General features: G+C 33.4%; 1 protein-coding gene across 2 annotated transcripts in view; it reads left to right on the top strand.

Annotated features, from left to right (window-relative positions):
* LOC126774476 (knirps-related protein-like) overlaps positions 1-16,830 on the top strand; it is a 73,646-nt gene extending 56,816 nt beyond the window's left edge. The window contains exons 1-3 of one of the 2 annotated variants that reach the window (XM_050496038.1): positions 2,577-2,644; positions 3,468-3,545; positions 14,999-16,830. In XM_050496038.1, coding sequence (XP_050351995.1) covers positions 3,468-3,545; positions 14,999-16,033 — 1,113 coding nt within the window. In that variant the 5' untranslated portion in view covers positions 2,577-2,644 and the 3' untranslated portion in view covers positions 16,034-16,830. Of the gene's footprint in view, positions 1-2,576; positions 2,645-3,467; positions 3,546-14,998 lie in introns of those variants that run through there. The other variant, XM_050496037.1, reaches the window with a different exon arrangement.
* The last annotated feature ends 5,515 nt before the right edge of the window (positions 16,831-22,345 follow it).

The raw sequence follows: 22,345 nt of genomic DNA, 5'->3' as shown, positions 1-22,345 counted from the left end.
GTTGTCGCGTATTGTAAGCGGGATCTTGTTCGATCTAATTTAGAGCGGGCGGCGTGATGAGCGGAGCGATAAGCGAGGAAGACTCCATGCTGGGTGATTTACTTGATGCGCTGGATGCGTATTTACAACTGCGCTCTGAGATTTTGTAGAGTGACCCGCGAAGGGACTTTGTATTTGCCGCATTTAAAGCGAGCTGGTGTTCTCGTTGATAAAAAAGCTATTACTATATTTGCTTAAGTAAAATGTGTTGTATATTTATTTAAGGCTTACCTTAAAAAACAATTGATATTCATATATACATGTATTTTTATTATTTATTTTAATATATAAATATATGTCTGATGGTAGGCTTATTTTATTTATTCTCCACTTCTTACATCGTCAACATCATTACTCCAGCCAAGGGATCTAAGATATTACGTCCCTTGTATCTTTACAAGGTACGCTCACTCACCGCACCCAGAGCACAGCTACAGATATTATTAATGTTGAATACTGGTAAAAAATCTGTACCACCACTATTTATGTCTATTGTTCATACATTATATTGTTTATTTAACTAATGAAATATTACAATCAATTTCAATTTCGATAAAACAAAAAAACCTTTATTTCAGCAAGCTTTTACAAAATACTAAGTACTTTTGAACCGTCACAAACGAGATACTGTCAAGTTAAATACTCATTCATAATAAATATTGCTAAGACTATTCCGACATAGAATATACATTTTAACGATTTATTGTTATCTTTTATTTAATTATAAAAATTGCAACATGTCAGCATTATAATCTATTCCATCTGAGCTATTCAAAACCGTTGTTTGGAAATACGCGTCTGGGAGACTGGAACGTCTTCGCGCACCTGTTCCGCTTACTTACATCAGCGATGTCAGCGCTTATACATACCAATACGTTCTGTACTGTCTATTGTTTGAGCTCTACAGCGCTATAGTTTTCATGATTTAATATTTCACTGCAAAGGATTTTCGTCCTTTCGAATGAGGGTGCATGAAACAAAATCAAATGGCAACGTATATGAAGTATTGTTTATTTGACGAGGATACAGAAGGCAAGAGATAAACGATTACTTCGTCGAGTCGACTTGTGATAGGTTTTGTTCTGCGAAGTTCGCTATTTGCTTTGTTTATCTTAACAACTGAACGGTCTTACATATGTAAACCTATTGTGGCTGAATTGTTAAGAATTTTATTACCCCAAGATTATTGATTTTATTTCATTCTGTCGAAGAATTATCTGAATGTAAAATGTATGTATAGAAATGATCATCAAAACTCATACCTGACAACAAAGTCCTAATATTATATACATATATATATATATAATTGCTTAGTGATATAGCTCTGTCCGTCTAAGTGGGTACCACCCACTTATCAGAAATTCTACCACTTAACAGCAATACTGAGTTTCGGTAAAAGGGTGTGTGAGCCATAACAGTACTACCAGTACTTATAAACATGTCGAGATTCTCAGTGCATTATTTACCGAATTGACTTTAAAACTAATGCTAAGTCAGTTTTAAGAAAAATACGGTAATTATGAAACACGATATTCGTGTTGAATATTAAAACTAAAAACGTTAAATTCAAATGTTATTCTCAATAACAGTAACGGAGCGCGTTTTTAAATTTCGTTACGATTATTATACTTCTAAATAACATCTTGATACTTATGACATTGCTTCGGAATTATGAACGTAATTTTTAAAGTTATTAAATTAATTTACCCTCTTATATCGTTACAGATGTCATAAAGGTATACTTTATTAAACACTTATGTGTTTTTAATTTATTTAATTGTATATTATTTTGATAAACTTTTATGATTATTTTTATCTTGTATTAATTTGAATATGAAAATATGCTTCTTATAAGTTTATTTGTATTTATGTATGATAGTTATAAACGAGCTAATTATTATTTGATAAAAAAAGTAAATATACAACTGCTTAGCAACGGTCTCTTCAGTTTTGGATCATAATTCACCAAGCTGTTCACATGTAGCAGATTTATCTTCGACAAATACTATAAATGGTTCAGTTCATTACTGAGAAAAAGATTAATCATTGATTAAACACGTATAAAAACATTACTTGCCGAGATTTTAAACCAACTTACGACCTTAGATTAAGATTCATGTGTTTTGTCTTCTGGAGTATACCTGCCCTATAAAGCCGCTATGAACAGCAGCTACGAATTTTAATGGGGTTTAAATAATATAGTGAAAACATCTCTAGCTGGCTCATCATATCGTTACCAAGACTTTTAAGCATCTGAGATTCCATTACAAAATCGAATAAAGAATATTTTTTCATCACTTAATAAAAGAAACTAAAAAATTAATGGAAAAAATAACATTGGAAATATTAAACGAATAAAAAATTAAAACGCAAAACGAAATCGCCACACTACTTCTATTTATCGTCACACGATTGCATCCAATAACATGCGCCGCGGTCCTTAAAATTACCAGCTAAATGTCCGATTGTAATCTAACGTTACGGTTTATTAACAACGAATTGGGTTTGAGACGAATTCATAACGAAATGTACGATAACGATAACGTGTCATACTTTGTCGAGATTCATTTCGAATTGAAATATTTTGCAACGTTGACGGTGTTTGGTAAGCAAAATAATAATTAATATTGTACAGAATATATATGTTATTAAATTTTTATATTTTTGATTTAGTCGAGCCGGTTGGAGTGGTTGGTGGATCCTTGCCTTTCACGGCGAAGGTTGAGAGTTCGATTCCCACCCAGGACAGATATTTATGTGCATGAATATGTCTGTTTGTCCTTAGTCTTGGTGTAATTATCTATATAAGTATTTACAAAAGAAAAATAGTATATGTAGTATATCAGTTGTCTGGTTTCCATAGTACAAGCTTAATTTGGAATCAGATGGCCGCGTGTGAAAAATGTCCCAGGATATTATTATTATTATATTTATATATATAAATTGAAGGTGGAATTCTTTGATTTACAAAGGATTATAACATATCCGTTTATTTTTTGACTGTTTAAAAATAGTACCTACGGAGTTTGTTTTTGATACTTTTCAGCAGAATCCGTTGGAACCTTTACATTAAATTTAACCATATATAATGATGATTTAAAATAGATTGTAAGAATATAAAAAAGAGGCTTAAATTTTGTAAAAGATGTTCATTTTCGATCAGTCATCATCAAGTCGCTTCACCGTTCAATCTGGAACTTCAACCAATCAAACCATTTAACTTTCATTCTGATTGGCCGAGACAAATGAATATGGTCATACACATTTCCGGGATGAAATAAACGTATCGCCCACCATTACATTTTGTATACCTTTCTGAGGGCGACGTCACGGCGAGTGATCAAAATCTCTAATGTGTTATTTTATCGTAGAAACAAGTTATATAATATGATATGTATTTTTGATTAATGTATTTTATCTTGTTACAGATGAATCAAAAGTGCAAAGTATGCGGAGAACCAGCGGCTGGCTTCCATTTTGGTGCCTTCACGTGTGAAGGATGCAAGGTAAGAGACGCTTAAGTACATAATAAAAAATGTTATATACTAGCAGGATTCAAACAGATAAACACTGTTAAAGTCACTCCTGGCGGCGAACGTCACCTTCGTCATTTGGATATTTACTTCCCAGTTAATCTACTACCAAAAAACTACGTTCGGTATACTGATTGAGACGATATAATCAAAAACAGTATCGTTTTAACTTCGTTGCGAATTATTCGATTGCTTATGTTTCAATATCAAAAATATAAAAATTGAATATGATATTTGTTACTAATAGTGGAAACGGTGTGGAAAATCGTTTGTGTAACTTTCAACTAATTGTATCAAGGTCTAAAGGCGATTTCAGACGATCGATATTTTAACGATACAAAACAAAATAAAATTACTTATAATAATTAAACTTTTTAAAACATCAATTATTCTTGACCGAAAAGCCTTTAAGTCTTTTATCTATTACAAAATAATTATAAATTAAATTGAAACTAACAATTAATAACTTATTAATTATCAATTAATTATCAATTAATTAACATAAAAAATATTTGAAAATCTTAACAATAGTTTTAAACAGACTGTATTTAAACCAGGGGAATTAAAAATAATGTTATTATGAAAATACCTTTTACCAATACATATCAATATATCAAAGTCGATCCAATACTAATTGCAATTAACCGATTCCGAATCCCTGTTTATTAATTAACAATATACAAATGCAAAAATAGACCTTATTTAAAACGATTTCAATATTAATAACGATCAATACTGTTTGTATGATTAGTAAACATTGTTTCTCCGGGAGATGCACACGAATAACTCGTTCACGCAACTGGCCCGTTATAGTTTTTTTGCTGAGGCATAATAAATAAGAACACTTTTGATTTCTCGTTCGTAGGATGTTAAAATAACGCGAACGTCCTTATACAAATAATTCTAACATTAAATTTATCCAACTACGTTGCAACAAATGCGATTAATGCTTTTACAATTATATCAACACTTTTCAAGAATCAAATTCAATTTTACGTATTCCTTTATATATATGTACGATTATTCTGAAGTTCGATTTTCAAATATATTCCAAATGAAAAAAAAACAAATTAATTTTTGTTTTACTCTACAATTATGAATAAAGTTTTTTTAATTGTGGGAAAGGCAGTAATCAAAGATGTCAGAATTGAACCTAAGACCTTCACATCGGTCGGTACCTTTGAACTTAAGTGGCAGTCTGTAAATCTCCCACTGCTGGATTGAGGCGTCCATTTTGAGAAGGTTTAGCCTATTCCATCAGATAATTGGAGTATATAATGCGTACTGGTGGATACACGTATAGCAGATTATTTAATTATAAATCAAAACTAAATACATGACACTCAGTATCAAGGTTTGAACCGAAAAGGTATTACTTATTATTCAAGTATTATAACCACTGAGCCATCTCGGTCTGTTCAACTATTGATACATGCTTACAAAATTTAAAAATGGAATCGGCTCATTAAATATATTTCAAACACCGCTTTTACCAACATATGACATACAACCTCATCAGACGATACGAAACCAGGTCTTCTAAAATGACTATTATTATAGGTTTACGTAAACAAAGTGCAATTTATATCAAGTGGAACAGAACTACAATGGTGTTTGCGTCACGAATGTCGCAGGATGCAGGAAACTCGGTCAATCGGTTACAGCGTAACATCCTAGATACATTGATCATATACCATTTAAATCTTATATTCACTAGGTACGATACGCTTGAAAACATTCATATAAGTTTTAAAAATAGTACTCAATTGATTTTTTCAAAGTTTTTGAAGTGAGAGATAAATTAATGGTCTTATTTTAGTGCAGTGATTCTATGTTATTGTAAAATGATACTTCAATCCATTACAAGTCTTGAAAACAGAGTCCTCACAATACAAGACAATTGCGACCAACCTCGGTAACTAAGACGTTACGTCCCTTCTGCCTGTAGTTACGCTACAACAACGCAACAATAGGACCCAATCATCAGATATTCTACCGCCAAGTATTGCTGATACTTAGTAGTACTGAGTACAAATTCTTATTTATTGAAACTATTAGAAGTTTACTTGGCAAATCATATTTACTTATAGTAGTGATTCAAGTACTTTTACCAAACACATGAATCGAACTAAAAATAGATACAAACCTTGAAATGTTAAATTGAAAATGTTTAAAAAAAAATCCACTCCTTCCACTTGAATGAAAACCTTATTCTTACCTAATTATTGATATCACATCCTGGATATATAACCCTGACCTGCTAAATTCAATATGTCGATTTTCTATAATCAATCTTTGAAATTCGAGTTACAAAATCGAGCCTTCATGTAGGGCGAAAAAAACACACTTCAAAGATGATTTTGATTGATTATAATGATTAAATGATATGTTTGCGATCGCAATGGAAACGGAAAGGTTGGTCATGGAGTTTGAGCCCGATTGAGCAATGAGTTACAGAAGTTCAGAGGCCGTAAAATGACTGCGAATGAAATCAAATTATCGAAATGGCTTAAATTTTTTAGGTGGAATCGAATAATCCGGTAATAACTTACAAATACGAAAATAACATAATTCTCTCGACTCAGACTCGAAACAACATCGTCTTTTATATCGATCAATAACATTAATTATCTATCAAATACCATCTGCGATATTAAAAATAAAAGAGACAAAATAGATGAAAAACATTCGTAAAACAAAATATAATGTCTATTTCAAGGCATAGAACTAATTAAAAATGACCTATCCTTGAAAAACACGTTCCTTACTTTAGTTTGACCGACAAGAAAAATTACCAAGAACAACCAGCAATCAAATTAATTGACCGAGTAATTCGTTCGTAATAATTTTTAAATGATAAAACTTAAACTATTACTACATAATAAAATAAAATGTAATATATATAATTATAATTGTATAGCGTCTATGACAGTGTTACGTAGTATTACATTTATTGTCGGCATAAAACGAGGGAACTATAGAGACATTATAATAACGCAAGTATTTCGTTAAATAAAAATTTTAAAAAATATATATTCAAAAAAACAATTGTTATCAGCTGCTATTTTTATTTATTTAAATCTTTTAAACATTTTAATTTAATTTTAAACAAGAATATATGAAATGTATATAGCTTATGAGAAACTATAAAACCAATTCACCAATTTGTTAAGTAACCGTAACCTTAACAGCCTGTGAATGTCCCACTGCTGGGCTAAGGCCTCCTCAGCCTTTTTAGGAGGCTTTGGATCTTATTCCACCACGCTACTCCGATGCGAGTGGGTGGAATACACATATTTCAGTGAAATTACACATGCGGGTTTCCTCACGATGTTTTCCTTCACCGTAAAGCACGAGATAAATTATAATCACAAATTAAGCACATGAAAATTCAGTGGTGCTTGCCCGGGTTGAACCCACGATCATCGGTTAAGATTCACGCGTTCTTACCACTGGGCCATCTCGGCTTTTGTTAAGTATTGTTCCTAAAAAGCCAAATATGGAAAATCATAGGAAGGGCTTGAATTTTTTTGAATTTCTTATTCTCCTAATAAAAATCAGTAATTAATTAGTATTTACACAATTTCAAGTAAATAAATATAACTATACAACTCCTTTAACGTTAATACAACAATCCGCTGTGTTGTTGATCGCTATAATCACTATTGACATAGATTTGTCTTTCTTTGTCGGTCGGTTCACCTGCAGTAGTTAGCAGGTCCCGTACCGCGTGATTGATGGACTTCAGCAAAAACGTGTGACGATCTACTATTGCTCCAATTATAAGCTCATATGAAATTACTATTTTCTACGTTCATACGTCATTTGATCCAAGTCTGATCTTGAGAAATAACGTGCTCTGGTCTGATGTTGTTTTAATATCACGCTTTTTATAGTATTCAGATTTGCTAGTGCTTATAGTTTCAGTTACGGATCGAATATTCGCGAATACCTTTATTTGGTACTGAGTATGTGAAGATAAATTAGTTATTTGCTTAAATAAACCATTATTTGAATTCTAATGTAATATAAAATATAACAACTAAAGTAAAACTAAAAATCCAAGGGCATTTAGCAAATCCGGTTCTTTCCGCGACCATCGCGATTCCGACGGTCGCACGACCGACCGTCAACGGCAAATTATATTCAAATTTGGACCAAATTCAAATTACAGTAGTGCACGCGAACGGAAAACGCTCAGCTAGGAATATTTGGGCTAAAGTGGAGAGGTCTCGTTTCGTAACCGGTCCGTAATAAATCATGGCTACTAATTTGTTTTTAAAGGTTTTCTGCGATTATCTGTGTGTGTAATCGTGTATTGTGCGGGGACAATCGGCTGTGGCGCCATGCCGCCATTGTGCGCGAACCTCGGTAGTTAAAAGGCACCGCTTCGCTCCGTAATTTGTCACCCGCATTAGTTTCAACCTCAAAGAAAACAAAAGTCTCGCCTTTAATGGCCTCGGACGAGCCTGAATTAATCGGATTGTTACTTTATACTTAATTGGGCGTTCAGCTCTTTAACGTTAGCGGTTTAATGCCCTTAATGAGTTTTGCGCAAGCTACCAAGTATAGCGCTCTATTCATTAATAAAATAATTTGCTTTAAAACTAATTTTATTCTCACAAACATTAAAATAGCCTTACGTTATAGAAACGTTTGCTTTACTATTCGCAGGTGAAATTCCCGTTTAGTCTTACCTCATTAGCATTCAATATCAATAATCGCGCGTGCCGAGGGGCTATTAACTTTATAATATTTAAATAAAAAGTTCATATAAATTCGTGAGCACCTGTTATAACCTTTGCTTAATCATAATAAACATTATATCCTGAACCTTGCAATTAAAAGTGATTAATTTAAAAAAAAACTGGTTCAAAATCAATCGGTTCATTTGCCGCGACGGCCGTCAGCATATTGAAACAATATCTGCGGCAATACCATTCACGGGGTGAATTGATTCGTTTCGTTTCTGACGACACTATTCTGCACTATCATTCGCGTATCCTCTATTTATTTGTATTCCTTCGTTAAAGGAATATCAATTTCAAATCCTTAACGATGTCAGGACTTAAAGTTGAATTTCGTTTAAATAGCGGGTCAGTGGTTAATGATTGTCATTGTCTTACTGAGGTTATGAAACTGTCAACGGACGCAACTGTTGGCACACCGATCGACTTATTGGAGCATGGCGATAATTTTTATTCAAGTCACGAAATGCAGAGTACGCGACGTTAGTTAGTCCCTTTGTAAACGTGAATTACCTTAGGATGACCGCAGACTTGCGGAGCTATCTGAAGACGACATTGTTCACGGTTATCACCAGAGTATTCGTTAAACAATAAATAATATGCATCACAAAATTATATTGCACCAAACAGTGCTTCATCGTCTCAGCTACCATAATTAGATGCTTTACCTGAACGTTTAATTAGCATCACATGAGCGATTAGTTTATTGTCCTGTTCAAATGATTGACTAACATGTTCTCATTCGAGTGTTTTGTTATTAAATCTGCTTATATATCCAGATGGTCTTGTCTGATGTCTGCACTGTAACTTAAGTACCTTATTGTGACAAGTGGCATTTTGACGGATGACTCCACTGTAACTGCGCGAGTAACTCCATAATAGTGACTTTGGGTTGATTTATGACAATTGATAGGCGTATTTGCGTCCGTTTAAACAGATAAACTCTTATACGACAGCTTAAGGACGATCGAACTACTCATTTATACTAAATACTTATAATTATTAGATCAATATTTTTTTCTGTTATATTTTTCATTTAGATATGTTTTTCCTATTTTATTAACTAGTGTTTATATAAGTTAAAATGAACACTTCATAAACGCTGCTGTCATTATGTTATACAAACCTAAAACACTTCTAATGTCTTCGTTTAATACGAGTACAAGGCCAAATATAAAATATCATAAGTAGGCGTAAAATACAAGTTACATAAATAACAATTGAACAAAAAAAATAAAAATATTTAACTTTACAAAATATATTGAAGAACATTTATATCTAAACAATAATAAATATCGATCACAAATGTTCCAATTCCAAATCGAAACCGGATATCGAAATATCAGAAGCAGTAATGCGCGGCATCGACTCACATTACACGAATAATCGATTGTATCCTAATGTCAGGCGTAATCAAAACATCGAGACTCCGTTCAGGTCAGCGCCTCTGAATGAAAACGAGAGATGACGAGCCGTATCTTCACGTATATCGATTTAGCTGTCAAAAAACGAATAATCGATTGCCAACTTTATGATGATGATTTAAAAGTTTAAGTTCAGAATTCTTTATTTAAACACGGTAAATGTAATTTGGTAGGGTTACCAACTACCGAAGACTAGAGGTCGATATTTCTAATGTCTGGAATGTTCTCACGCATGTATTTTTGTTTCGTGATTATTTTAGCATTTGATCGACAAAGTCCCGACGATGTTTGCGGACAATTCGTCAATATTATTAATATAAGTATTATTTTTACAATCACACGGGCGTCTCATATTATATAGGCATATATTGATTGGATGCATATATGGCATATACTGGATGCGGAAGGCGGAGGACAGGGAGCTTTGGCGCACCTTGGGAGAGGCCTATGTTCAGCAGTGGACAACGATTGGCTGTTGATTGATTGATTGATTGATTGATATTGATTGAGTATTGCGTGTTGAAAGACAAGATCCTGTTTTTGACTTTAAAAACAAATCGGATGCACAAGTTTTTTTAGAGTTTAGTTATATGCAAATATAAGTGATTCCAAGACATTGACAGCCGGCAGGGGGTCTGCTAGGTGCAGAGCCAATATCACCCAATCATTATTTATTCTACAGTACAGTAACAGTAACAGCCTGTTTATGTCCCACTGCTGGGCTAAGGCCTCCTCTCCGTTTTGAGGAGAAGGTTTGGAGCTTATTCCACCACGCTGCTACAATGCCGGTTGGTAGCACACATGTGGCAGAATTTCAATGAAATCAGACACATGCAGGTTTCCTCATGAGGTTTTTCTTCACCGTCAAGCACGAGATGAATTATAAACACAAATTAAGCACATGAAAATTCAGTGTTGCTTGCCCGGGTTTGAACCTACGATCATCGGTTAAAATTCACGCGTTCTAACCACTAGGCCATCTCGACTCTATTTATTCTACCAACACTAATATCTAGCCATTCTTTGTACTTCACAATCTAACTCATCGATAGTCAAGAAAGCTGTTTACTTCTAAAAATGTCAGTGTTTATTGGTGAAGGAATTATTCATAAGCTGGTTAATATCTTCGTCTGTATTCTTTAAAATCCCTAAAAAAGCATTACTAACGATTGATACAAAAACAGTTTAAACATTCCACATATTCGTAATACATTAGAGTATTTTCATTAAGTAGGATCCTATAGCTTTAAGTCACACCCATTAAACTAATGATATATTTATTCGATCTTCGTTAGATTTATGATATCAGCATCTATTTATTATGGTATTCAAGGTGGACATGTGCAGATGTCACATTGCGGAAACACATCGCGAGTGCTGAATTATTGTTTTACATTAGCAGTTAATGACAACCTATACAAATACACTTGTACAATAAATACATATAGTATTTCACGTGCATAATACACAATTTTTTCTATATGGTTTTATGTTTTTACATGTACAGAGTATAGATTAGAGTTTTTAATATAACATTAATATTTAAGTAAATTAGTATAAAAACTAAAGCTAGTTAATATCTAATGATGTAAAAATAATCTAAAGTAAAATGTAAAAAAATCTAATTTCCTCGAATATAAAGGCGACCCTTTATATTCGAGGAAAATACTTGGAACATATTACACCACTTTTTCCAATGCGGGTGGTTAATGGTCACACGTATGGCAGATTTTCGTCAGACATAATATGCAGGGTGCCAATTCTACTTACAAATTTATATTATAAACAATACAATTTTTTTTATAGAATAGGAAAGCGGACGAGCATATGAACCACCTGATAGTAAGTGGTCACCAACGCCCTTAGACATTAGCATTGTAAGAAATATCAAACATCGCTTACATATCCAATGCGCCACCAACCTTGAAAACTAAGATTTTATGTCCCTTGTGCCTGTAATTACACTGGCTCACTCACCCTTCAAACCGGAACACAACAATATCAAGTACTGCTGTTTTGCGGTAGAATATCTGATGAGTGGGTGGTACCTACCCAGACGAGCTTGCACAAAGCCCTACCACCAGTAACATTGAACTATATAATGGCGTGTTACAGTTTCATAATATATATGTTCAAACACTGCGGTAGGTGAGTACGAAGGGGAGCACTATAAAATCCGCCATAAGTTTTATATCTCATTTAATGAAGTTCTAATGGGGCTGTACGGAATTTACACAGCTCGAAATTTATGACATCTTACTTTGTATCGCACACTATTCATTCATCGTGACTATTTCGCTTTTGTAACTTTCAATAACAAAGCAATCGATCAATACAAACAACAACTGAACGACTTTTAAATCTGAATTAAAATTCTAAATTTGCGAAGTTTAATAAAATGACATTTTATTCTCAAATGATTATTTCGATTCTTAAGAGACTTAATCAACAAATTCTGAATGTAATCGTTTCATATCGGTGCAGTACAATACTACAAACGCTATTGCGTGATTTTAATTCGGTTTTGATTACGACCATGCTACGTGTTATTTGAAAATCGATTTAAGAATCGATTAAGTAGTTTCTCTAACCTCTTCATTCAATATATTATAGAATATATGAAATTATCACCAGCTGTATCCACTTTAACATAAAATATATCGAATAGCCGATATAATTCAAATCTTTATCGAGTGCAAAGATGCTATTAGGGACTCTATAATAAATGTTATTATCCAGCTTTAATGTATTTGACATTTCCTTTTTCAGCGATTCCGCGATATGAGAATTTCACGTCGGACGCTTAACGAGTATTAACTTAGATTATTAGGTACGGCCTTTGCTAAACACGAATTTATCGCTACGCCATTAAATCCCATCGCACTTTTATAGTCGATAAATAATAACGGAACCATAAAAACTAATGTACATTCGAGCGCGTAAATATTATTCGATGGGACACAAAAAGGTAGGAATACAGGCGAGCCATGAAGTGCATTTGTTAAGAATAATTTATTGATGCTCAAATGTATTACGAAGGCGATACTAAACTTTATAATAGTGTAGCGGATTGTACTAAACACGATTCCGCGATGCGTCGATGTGTATCGCTTATTTCATTTTGTATAAGGATCAATATTAAATATAATGTCTTGTTGAAGCTCATCGTACAGTGACGTAGACAAGTAATAAAACTAAACCTTATTTTGCCATTAAATACAATGCGGTATTAACCTTGACAGTTCAAGCAATCTAACTAATAGGATGTATTCATAAATAGTTAAGCCTGCAATAATGGTACCATATATGACCGCGTCTTACATTCTAAGGATCCTCAAGGACTGTGATATTAGAAGGGTTTTTGATGCTGATTATAATCTTTTTAATAGACAATCCTGCGCCGCGAGACGCCCAGGTCAGGCTCACATTGATAGTACTGAATAAAACTTTTAATAAATATTGATAACCCATCGATGGGTCACACCTGCCTGGTATACAAGTATAGCGTACACATGTTACAGACTAGCGATACATATATTATGTAATCGCTATGTACTTCTATCATATGATTCTGTATATGTATAAAGCATAAGTACTGAATGACAATTCAATCAATTTGACCAAAATTGTTCTTCTCTTAAATTGTCAATTTAATTGACAGAGATAAATATTGGTATCCCCAGTAATGTGAATATGAATGTAATAATTTCTTCCCAGTAATAGTAAGTATATAAAATTTAAACTTATTGAATAACCGCAATTTAATCTCGAAGAGGTCAGAGGTGGCGGCGAGCGAGTCGCCAAGCTCGTCCTTTGAGTTTTAATATAATTATGCATATATTATTGCCCAATACACCATATCGAGAATACGTTACTTATAATGTAAACTAAATTGTAAATCATGTAGAAAATATTACATAACCATTATATTACAAATCGTAAACGTTAGCTCCGTTTTTCTTCAATAACGATAATTCTAAATTTCTTATCCTTTCTTAGTGTCTGTAAAATAATATTCACATAATATACATAGTTTGTTTGGACGCGCTTATCGAGAAATCTATCAGTCCGATTTAAATATATATTATTTTGCATTAAGCAGTCCCTTAATTGAGAAAGGGGGCAGAGCAAGTGGTACCGCGCGGAACAGCGAGTGCATAAATAAATTACATTACATATAACGCTACAAATAATGCGCAATGTCTTGAACCGCACATCTGCAGCGATCCTCGCCTAACACATTAATTATAACATCACGGCAACATATACAACAGGAAAACTTTTATACCTACTGGTCCGGTTGGTCGTGTTTCAGTTCAATAGGTCGTGGGTCTGTGTGAAAATCTCGTAAACACACACCACTTTGCCACGTCATTAATTTAGTTAAGTTTCTATTTGTATTATTGATTTCTAAAACAAAATATATTTAGCATATTGTTTCATTTAAAAAAATGCAGCGTTGGTATTTAACACATTTAGCACAAAAATAACCTTTAATAATAAAAATATTTGTCTGAGCACTGTATCAAACACCTAGCACAGTGACAGCGGCGCGGGTGCCGACTCTATCTAACATTTGATCTCAAACGGCGTTTACACATTCGTAAGATTCGGATCACGCGCGGAACGCGATTTAAAGATGGCATTGTTTCAGTTTAAATTCCTCATCTATGACGCGATCGGTGCAATCGTGCTCAATTTATCATTCACCCCGTGTTCCAAGAGTATTTTGGCAATGTCCAATCCATTAATATGCCTTTGTTACTTGACTACACCGATACAAAAACTTAATATCAAACTACTTCTCGACCTTCAAATCGATGTGTACTTTATTTTTCCTTTTATTTCTGATAACTCCCAAAAAGTTCAACAATGGAATCTGATTACATAACGAGTTAAGCGAAAATCCAAGGTCGAAATTGAAACCGTACAAAAACGAACGTAGCCGACCGGAACCGAACCTGTGGCCTATATCCAACGGAAGTAGCGTCTTAAACCGTAAACACTACGTTAGTAAGGCGGTTTCGCTTTCGATGTTACGCACTTGACTTGTAACCACCAGGCCGTGTAAACACGCCTTTACTTGTTACACACTACAAGAAGCCTGCTTTATAACATTATATGATTTTATAGACAATTAACAACGTTTATTTTTTACGACAATATTAATACTTACACATCATATTATAAAGACAACTAATATAATCAATATTTATTACGTTACCTCTAACCTTTGCTCTTTCTTTCTTTTCAGTCGTTCTTCGGTCGCTCGTACAACAATTTGAACTCAATCACAGAGTGCAAAAACAATGGCGAATGTGTCATCAACAAGAAGAACAGAACGGCGTGCAAAGCGTGTCGACTGCGGAAATGCCTCATGGTTGGCATGTCTAAATCTGGCTCCAGGTACGGAAGACGGTCAAACTGGTTCAAGATCCACTGCCTCTTACAAGAACAGCAACAAGCTGCTCAATCACAATCACCACCTAGGATGCCGCAGTCACCTCACCTCGCACCACCATTTCCTCCCCACCTTTTCCCTGGACTCGCTAGACCTCGTTCTAAAGAAGAACTAGCTTTATTAGGGCTCGATGACTACAAACGGCCTTGCTCCGGATCGCCAGACTCACATCGAAGTGGATCATCCCCTAAGCAAGATGAAAAGTCACGGATTACACAATCTCGCCCACCAGATAGACCGCTGACGCCACCTAGAGATGCTTTTCTCCAACTTCCTCCCTTAGCCAATATTACCTTGCCCCACTTTCCCCATTCGCCATTTTTACCACCACCTCATTTTAACCCGTTTCCACCAAATCATCCACTACTGTTTCCACCTGGCTTCCACCCGATTTATTCAAGACATTTACTTGATCATGCAGCCTTAAGGCATGCGGCAGAGAACAACAACGATGTCAGAATCGATGATAACAACACCGAGACCTCAAAGCGCTTCTTCTTAGATGAAATTCTGAAACAACAAAGATCCATTCAGCCCACACCGCAAGAAGACATTATATCTGAGGCTGAATTTGTACCCACTCCACCCGCCGAAAGGAGAACATCAGAATCTCCCTTACAAGAGAACCCTATGGACTTATCCGTTAAGTCAGATGGAAGATCAAGTTCTGCCAGACGGAGGTCAGATGACAGTGAAATAATCACACCTGACAATGATGATCCAGAGTCCGGAAGTGACCGAGTGTCTGCTAGTGAAGAGGAAGATATAGCTTACTCCCAGATAAAAACGATTAAGCTTCACCCTCTAGATCTGACGACCAAAGTCTGATGCCAATTACAAAGAAGCGCTTCAGCAGCGTTGCTATGACTTATTATTGACCACATCATGTCAAGGCCAGTAAATTGGATGATACCGATAGGACGAAGAGCCTTAGGAAAGTTTGTTCTGTGAATTGTTATCGATTGAATAAAGAGTCTATCCAAATACGTATCTTAAGTAGCATATAGTAAATAAAAATGTTATTCGTACTTAAAGCCCGGTTGATGGATGTACAAATTGTGTGTAAATACTAAATTATTTGTACTGTAAGCATTACGTTAGTTAGATGGTTTTTAATAAAAAAATGGAACATTGTTGCATCCCATTTTTACGAAAAAGTAATATAACTGCATATATTTTTGTATTATTTTAATATAATTTATTCAATACTAGTAGAATTTTGATTGAAGTGTCGTTTGAATTTTTAACATGTTTTAACTTCGGGTGCATTGTGAAGAAAGCTTTTGTTTTCGATTCAAATCTAAATTAACTTTAAGTTCTAAGATTCAACATCCATTATATGTTTAGTTTGAAACATTCCATATTGTTTACAAAGTGTTTTTGTAAACTTGATAATTATACATTCCTATGTATTTGCTCAATATTTCATTTTACTGTGTTATATATACTTCATTGTATACTCACCGTAATAAAATTTAGTCGAAAATACATACTCAGATGTTATAGTTTTGTGAGAAATATTTTTGTATATAAAGTTATTATAAGTAGCATGTTTTATGAAAGAAATGATTTTAATGAATGCCTTCTACGGAAACGTACAAAATAAATAATTCACGCACTCGAATAGATTTTATTTTATTTTAACCCAATCGCATTACATACATATCTTTTTATGTGTCTTAAACGTCCCTTTTTTCATCATTTGAAATAATTTGAGTTCCGTCTAAATCTGTTTAAAATCTAAATACTTATGTTGTTTTTTATACTGACATCATTTTAGCAAAGGTCATTTATAAAGTCTATCAATTCCATCATCTTCATCACTATCCCTACAGTGAATTTGTCACGTGTTTATAATCTTTCGCGGAAACGTTATATGTGTGTCATAAAAAATATCAATCAGTAGCAACAGTATAAAGCGCTATCTCAGCGCGTACTACTAAAGCTAAAAGGCATTTCCGCACACCTAAGCCTTTTTCCTTATTTTTGTCTGTCGTTATATGTGTATCTGAAGTACTGATCCTAACCACAAAATTCACATCAAGCTTTAAAAATACGATATCATTTAATTTGATAAGACCTAATGCAGCAACGATTATAACGAGCAAAAATATACAGATATTTTTTTACTATTACTGAAATCGACTTATCTGTAATGCTTGCAATATCCTTGACTTTTAATTAACATTACGACGTAGTTTGTAATCCGTCCGTATCCGTAACAGCCTGTGAATGTCCCACTGCTGGGCTAAAGGCCTCCTCTCCTCTTTTTGAGGAGAAGGTTTGGAGCTTATTCCACCACGCTGCTCCAATGCGGGTTGGTAGAATTCACATGTGGCAGAACTTCAGTGAAATTAGACACATGCAGGTTTCCTCACGATGTTTTCCTTCACCGTAAAGCACGAGATGAATTATAATCACAAATTAAGCACATGAAAATTCAGTGGTGCTTGCCCGGGTTTGAACCCACGATCATCGGTTAAGATTCACGCGTTCTTACCACAGGGCCATCTCGGCTTTTAATCTAATTTAATTTAAGTTTGTAATCACTTAATTTTAATAGCAAAACTTAATTTAAAACCAACAGATATAACATTGTTCTACAAGAAATTTAAAAAAATAGTAGCATCTAGTAAATGTCCAACAATAGGACAAAGACCTCCGCTGCTTTTGTGGAGAAGGTTTAGAGCTTATTACACCACGTTGCTCGAATACGGCTTGGTAATCCTCACGAAGTTTTCCTTCACCGCCGAGCACGAGATGAGTTATAGACACAAAAAAGCGATTGCAACTGAATGATGCTTGCCCGTGTTTGAACCAGCGATCTTCAGTTAAACCACGTCATCTTGGCTAAGGGAAAAGAGCTTACGATGAATAATTAATAATATATGTCATAAACTATATAACGTAATATAAAACAAGTTAAATGTTATATCAATAATGATACTATAAGTTAAATTAATGGATAATTTCCGTGACAATTACGGTACCGAATTGTTTTAATTATTTATCAATTAACACGAATGTTATTGTTATAATCAAGATCCAAACTTCTACCAGATACGACACTTTTCCAGAAACTTCTGCTACGGGATGATAAAAAATAACCGTTATTTTAGGCAAATGTAATTTACGATATTGGCATGAATGTAATATTATATAAGAGAAATATAAGTTATTTATAAATTAAATAGATTTACTTTCGCGAAAACATTCCTTGCGATCTCTTCAAAAACATCGTGATACACGAAGGTCCCAGGTTCAATCCAGGTCGGCTTATTTAAATTTCCAATGGCGAGAGTTTCACGGCTCTGGCGCGGTGAACGTGTTGATTATGCCAATTATATTCACTTATACAAAATAATTCCACTACTTTTATTTCCTACATCCTAAAATCAATATATATTTGTGAACTATAATATATTAAGAATCTACAAAAAATACCAAATTTGATCTTGTAAAAGTGCTCGTAAAAACCTACTTGAATAAAGATAAGAAAGATTTAGCATCATATAAATTTACTTTATTAACGCATATAATGAAATAGATGCAATTTGTAATTATTATATTATAATAAAATTAATACGATTCACCTTAAAATAAATAATTCATGTTTTTATTATAATCAACATTTAACATATTATATTATATGATATATTATACTCATACAATGAAATATTTATTAAATGATGTACGATGAACAGAGATTTATTATTATTGATAATTTGAATTAAATATACAACTTAATGTGTCAAAGCGCTGTAAAGCTATTCTGTAATATTAAAAGCAAAACTCGCCGCATAACACCATCGTAAAATTTATGAAAGTGACATTAACTATAAGAAAGTAATATTGACTGTAATAATTAGAACTTTTAAAGTGAGTCAGTTTTCAACAGTTCTCTAATGAGATGCGAAGTTAGTTCTTATAGCACTAAACATCGTTGTTATCTCAATCGTATCGGTCCAATTGAAATTTCGTTCCTTCCAATAGAAGGTTCAATTGTCGTAATTGTAATAATTTCCGCTTTACTCACACATTTATTTTTAAAAAAGAAATAGATTGAACAGTTTTAAAATAGATGTTCTTTTTTAAACTAAAAATACTTAATTACATATGAAATCCAACTATTTTTTACAGTACTCATACAGGCCACTTTGAATTGTCTTGTTACAGTATTTTTTTTATTGCATAGGTAGGCGGACGAGCATATAGGCCACCTGATGATAAGCGGTCACAAAACCCCATAGACATTGGCATTGTAAAAAATCTTAACCATCACTTACATCACCAAAGCGCCACCAACCTGGGAACTGGGAACTAAGATGTTATGTCCCATGTGCCTGTAATTACACTGACTCACTCACCCTTCAAACCGGAACACAACAATACCAAGTACTGCTGTTTTGCGGTACGAACTTGCACAAAGCCCTACCAATAAATATACAATTAAATGTAATGCCGTGGTAGCTTCCGAACTAGTGTTACCGGAACATGTATTCTAACGGGAAGAACCAATAAGAAACTGAGTCTGAGTTACGCTTTTCTACAGTTTTAATTAACAACAGATACTAACTGCACGTTGAGAAATATACCCTATTTTATGTTTTGCTAACATGACATTTAATAAAGATTATATAATTACGATTTTATAAAATATTTTTTTATAACTAGATGGCATAGCTTTGTGCAATATCATCTAGAAAGATACCGCTCATCATGTATTCCATCGCCAAACAGCAATACTTAGTGTTTCGGTTTGTCGAAGGGTGAGTGATCCAATGTTATTGCAGCCATATAAGACACTTTTAATTCTCACAGTTTTTAGTGCATTGAAGGTGTATGGATTGGTAAACGATTTAATATGAAGAGCTATTGTCTATGGACAGATGTCATTATTAGGTATGATTACGTGCGCCGACTCGTATAAAATAAATTTAAAAAAGTTGTGTGATAACAGAAATATTACACATATTTACAATAATTCTCATGACTTTTTTTACATAAAAAAAACAATGCAACACAAAATAAATCGTATGCAATTACCAATTTATCGGTTGTCGGGACGCTTACGAAAATATATGAGAGCCAAGAGATCATTGTGTTTCAATTATTGCTAAATACAATTTCATGATTTAATGCCTTAATAATAATTACTATTTGAGTATTGTGACCTATTTGAGATTGCTGGATGTATTTTTTAAATGTTACTAAAACAGATAAGAATACTTATATATTATTCTTTTTGTTAAAAGAAAGCTTTTAATTTGTATTGAAATAGTGAAATCTTTCACATAGATATAGCTGTGCGAGTTTTACGAATAAGTTTAATTGAACATAAACATTTTAGAACATACTCTCTATCTCTTATATAATAAGTGTTAAAACAAGCTAATAAATATAGTAAACCAGTTTGTATCCTCACCATTCTTTATTTATTAAGAGCACGAGCAACAGATTCTTAATGTATAATGAGATGAATGTTTGGAAATTATTCCACAATGCTCTAAAGTGATTTGGTAGATACAAATGTAACAAAATTTCATCAGTTTCGGTACATATTTTAAGCACAAAAGAACTTAGTGATTCTTGCTCGGGTTTGAACTCGCAATCTCCGTTTGATCTCGCTGCTGAGTCAACTTGGCTCTGAAATTTATTTGTGGTCTTAAAAATCCTATCAGAAAATCGACATAATCTTATTATTATTAGTATTTCGGTGTATTCTTTGTAAAGCACTTTTGCACTAAGTAAATAACATATTACAAACCAAATTTCCCCAGCCGCGTCTGTCTGCTGTATGAACGCGATAAACTCAAAACTATCAAACTGATATTCATACAGTTGTTAACCACAAAACGGAGTGATTCATGAGAAAGGTTTAAGTGTTTGTGGAAAAATTAGCTGAAATATGACAATGCTTGTTGAAAATATCAGATATATTTTATTATTTAAGTAATTTTATCTTCTTTTACCTTTTACTGCACTGAATGTAGCGTTTGTATTGGCAGCATATGTACAAGGCGTAGACTGAAAAGCAGCCTAGCTGAGACTACGACCTTTTCACCGAATTATCAAATATCGTACTGTTAACTCTTTTTTATGGTTTTGTACATTAATTTTTTTGTCTTTGTTTCTTTTTGGTGAATAAAGTTATTTATTATTGTTATAATTATATACCCTAATTCTAAAATTCTTATATAGCCTTATAGAATTATAAATAATAATGATAATTTATTGTTATCCATTACATACATATTTCAAAAAGTAGCCCTGACTCCTGAACTGGTGTTACCCGTGCGTCAGTAGTCAGTTCCTTACCATTAAATAATAATATATGAAGCAAACGAAAGTTCTGTAAACCTGCCAACGATTACAAATAATAAATGAAAATGCTTTACTCTAATACATAAGAACATTGCATCGATGTACAAGTAGGACGAACCGTAATTGTGTACTTTTGCATACATATTTTGATAGCTCGAAGCTAAAATTAAAATACTAGGTTTTCATAAACGTATAGGAGATAAGAGTCATAACGTTGCGTTTAGTCGATGTTAGTAGGTAATACAGTCCCATGTGAACGGCGCTCCTTGACCCGGAGACACGAGCATCTTCATTCACGGAGTTACATTAAATAGAAGCGACTGTGTTATTGTATAACCAACCACAAAAAAATTAGTAAAATGAAACAAAATTTTATTGTTATGGGTTCACTTGAATCATCATGTTGTTGGTAACTACAAGCACAAGATTATTGGTGATGTCATCAGGTTGCCCATGTTATTATATATTATATTATATAAAAAATATTATTATAATAGCAGTAAAACTAAAAGCTACCAAATATCGTTCTACATTACTAATTAAATAATATGCCTGCCTTGCCTGCCTTATGTCTGCCTTGCATCTTTCCGTCGTAGCCATTCATTATACAATTTTGTTAATTATTAATATTTATTTAATTATTTAAGCTCGTGTAAATTCCCATGATGTGGAATATGCCTCCACATCTTAACCGACGAGTATAGTAAAAGTTTAACAAAAATAATTGCATTAAGCGGATCTATTATTTACATCTTAACATACTAGCAAAAGGAGGGTTGGCGTCATTCATTCACTTCTAGGTATATAAAATACGCA

The sequence above is a fragment of the Nymphalis io genome, chromosome 16 (genome assembly GCF_905147045.1).
Source record: "Nymphalis io chromosome 16, ilAglIoxx1.1, whole genome shotgun sequence".
In the NCBI taxonomy this organism is placed as follows: domain Eukaryota; kingdom Metazoa; phylum Arthropoda; class Insecta; order Lepidoptera; family Nymphalidae; genus Nymphalis; species Nymphalis io.
This window is presented reverse-complemented; position numbering and strand designations above follow the sequence as displayed.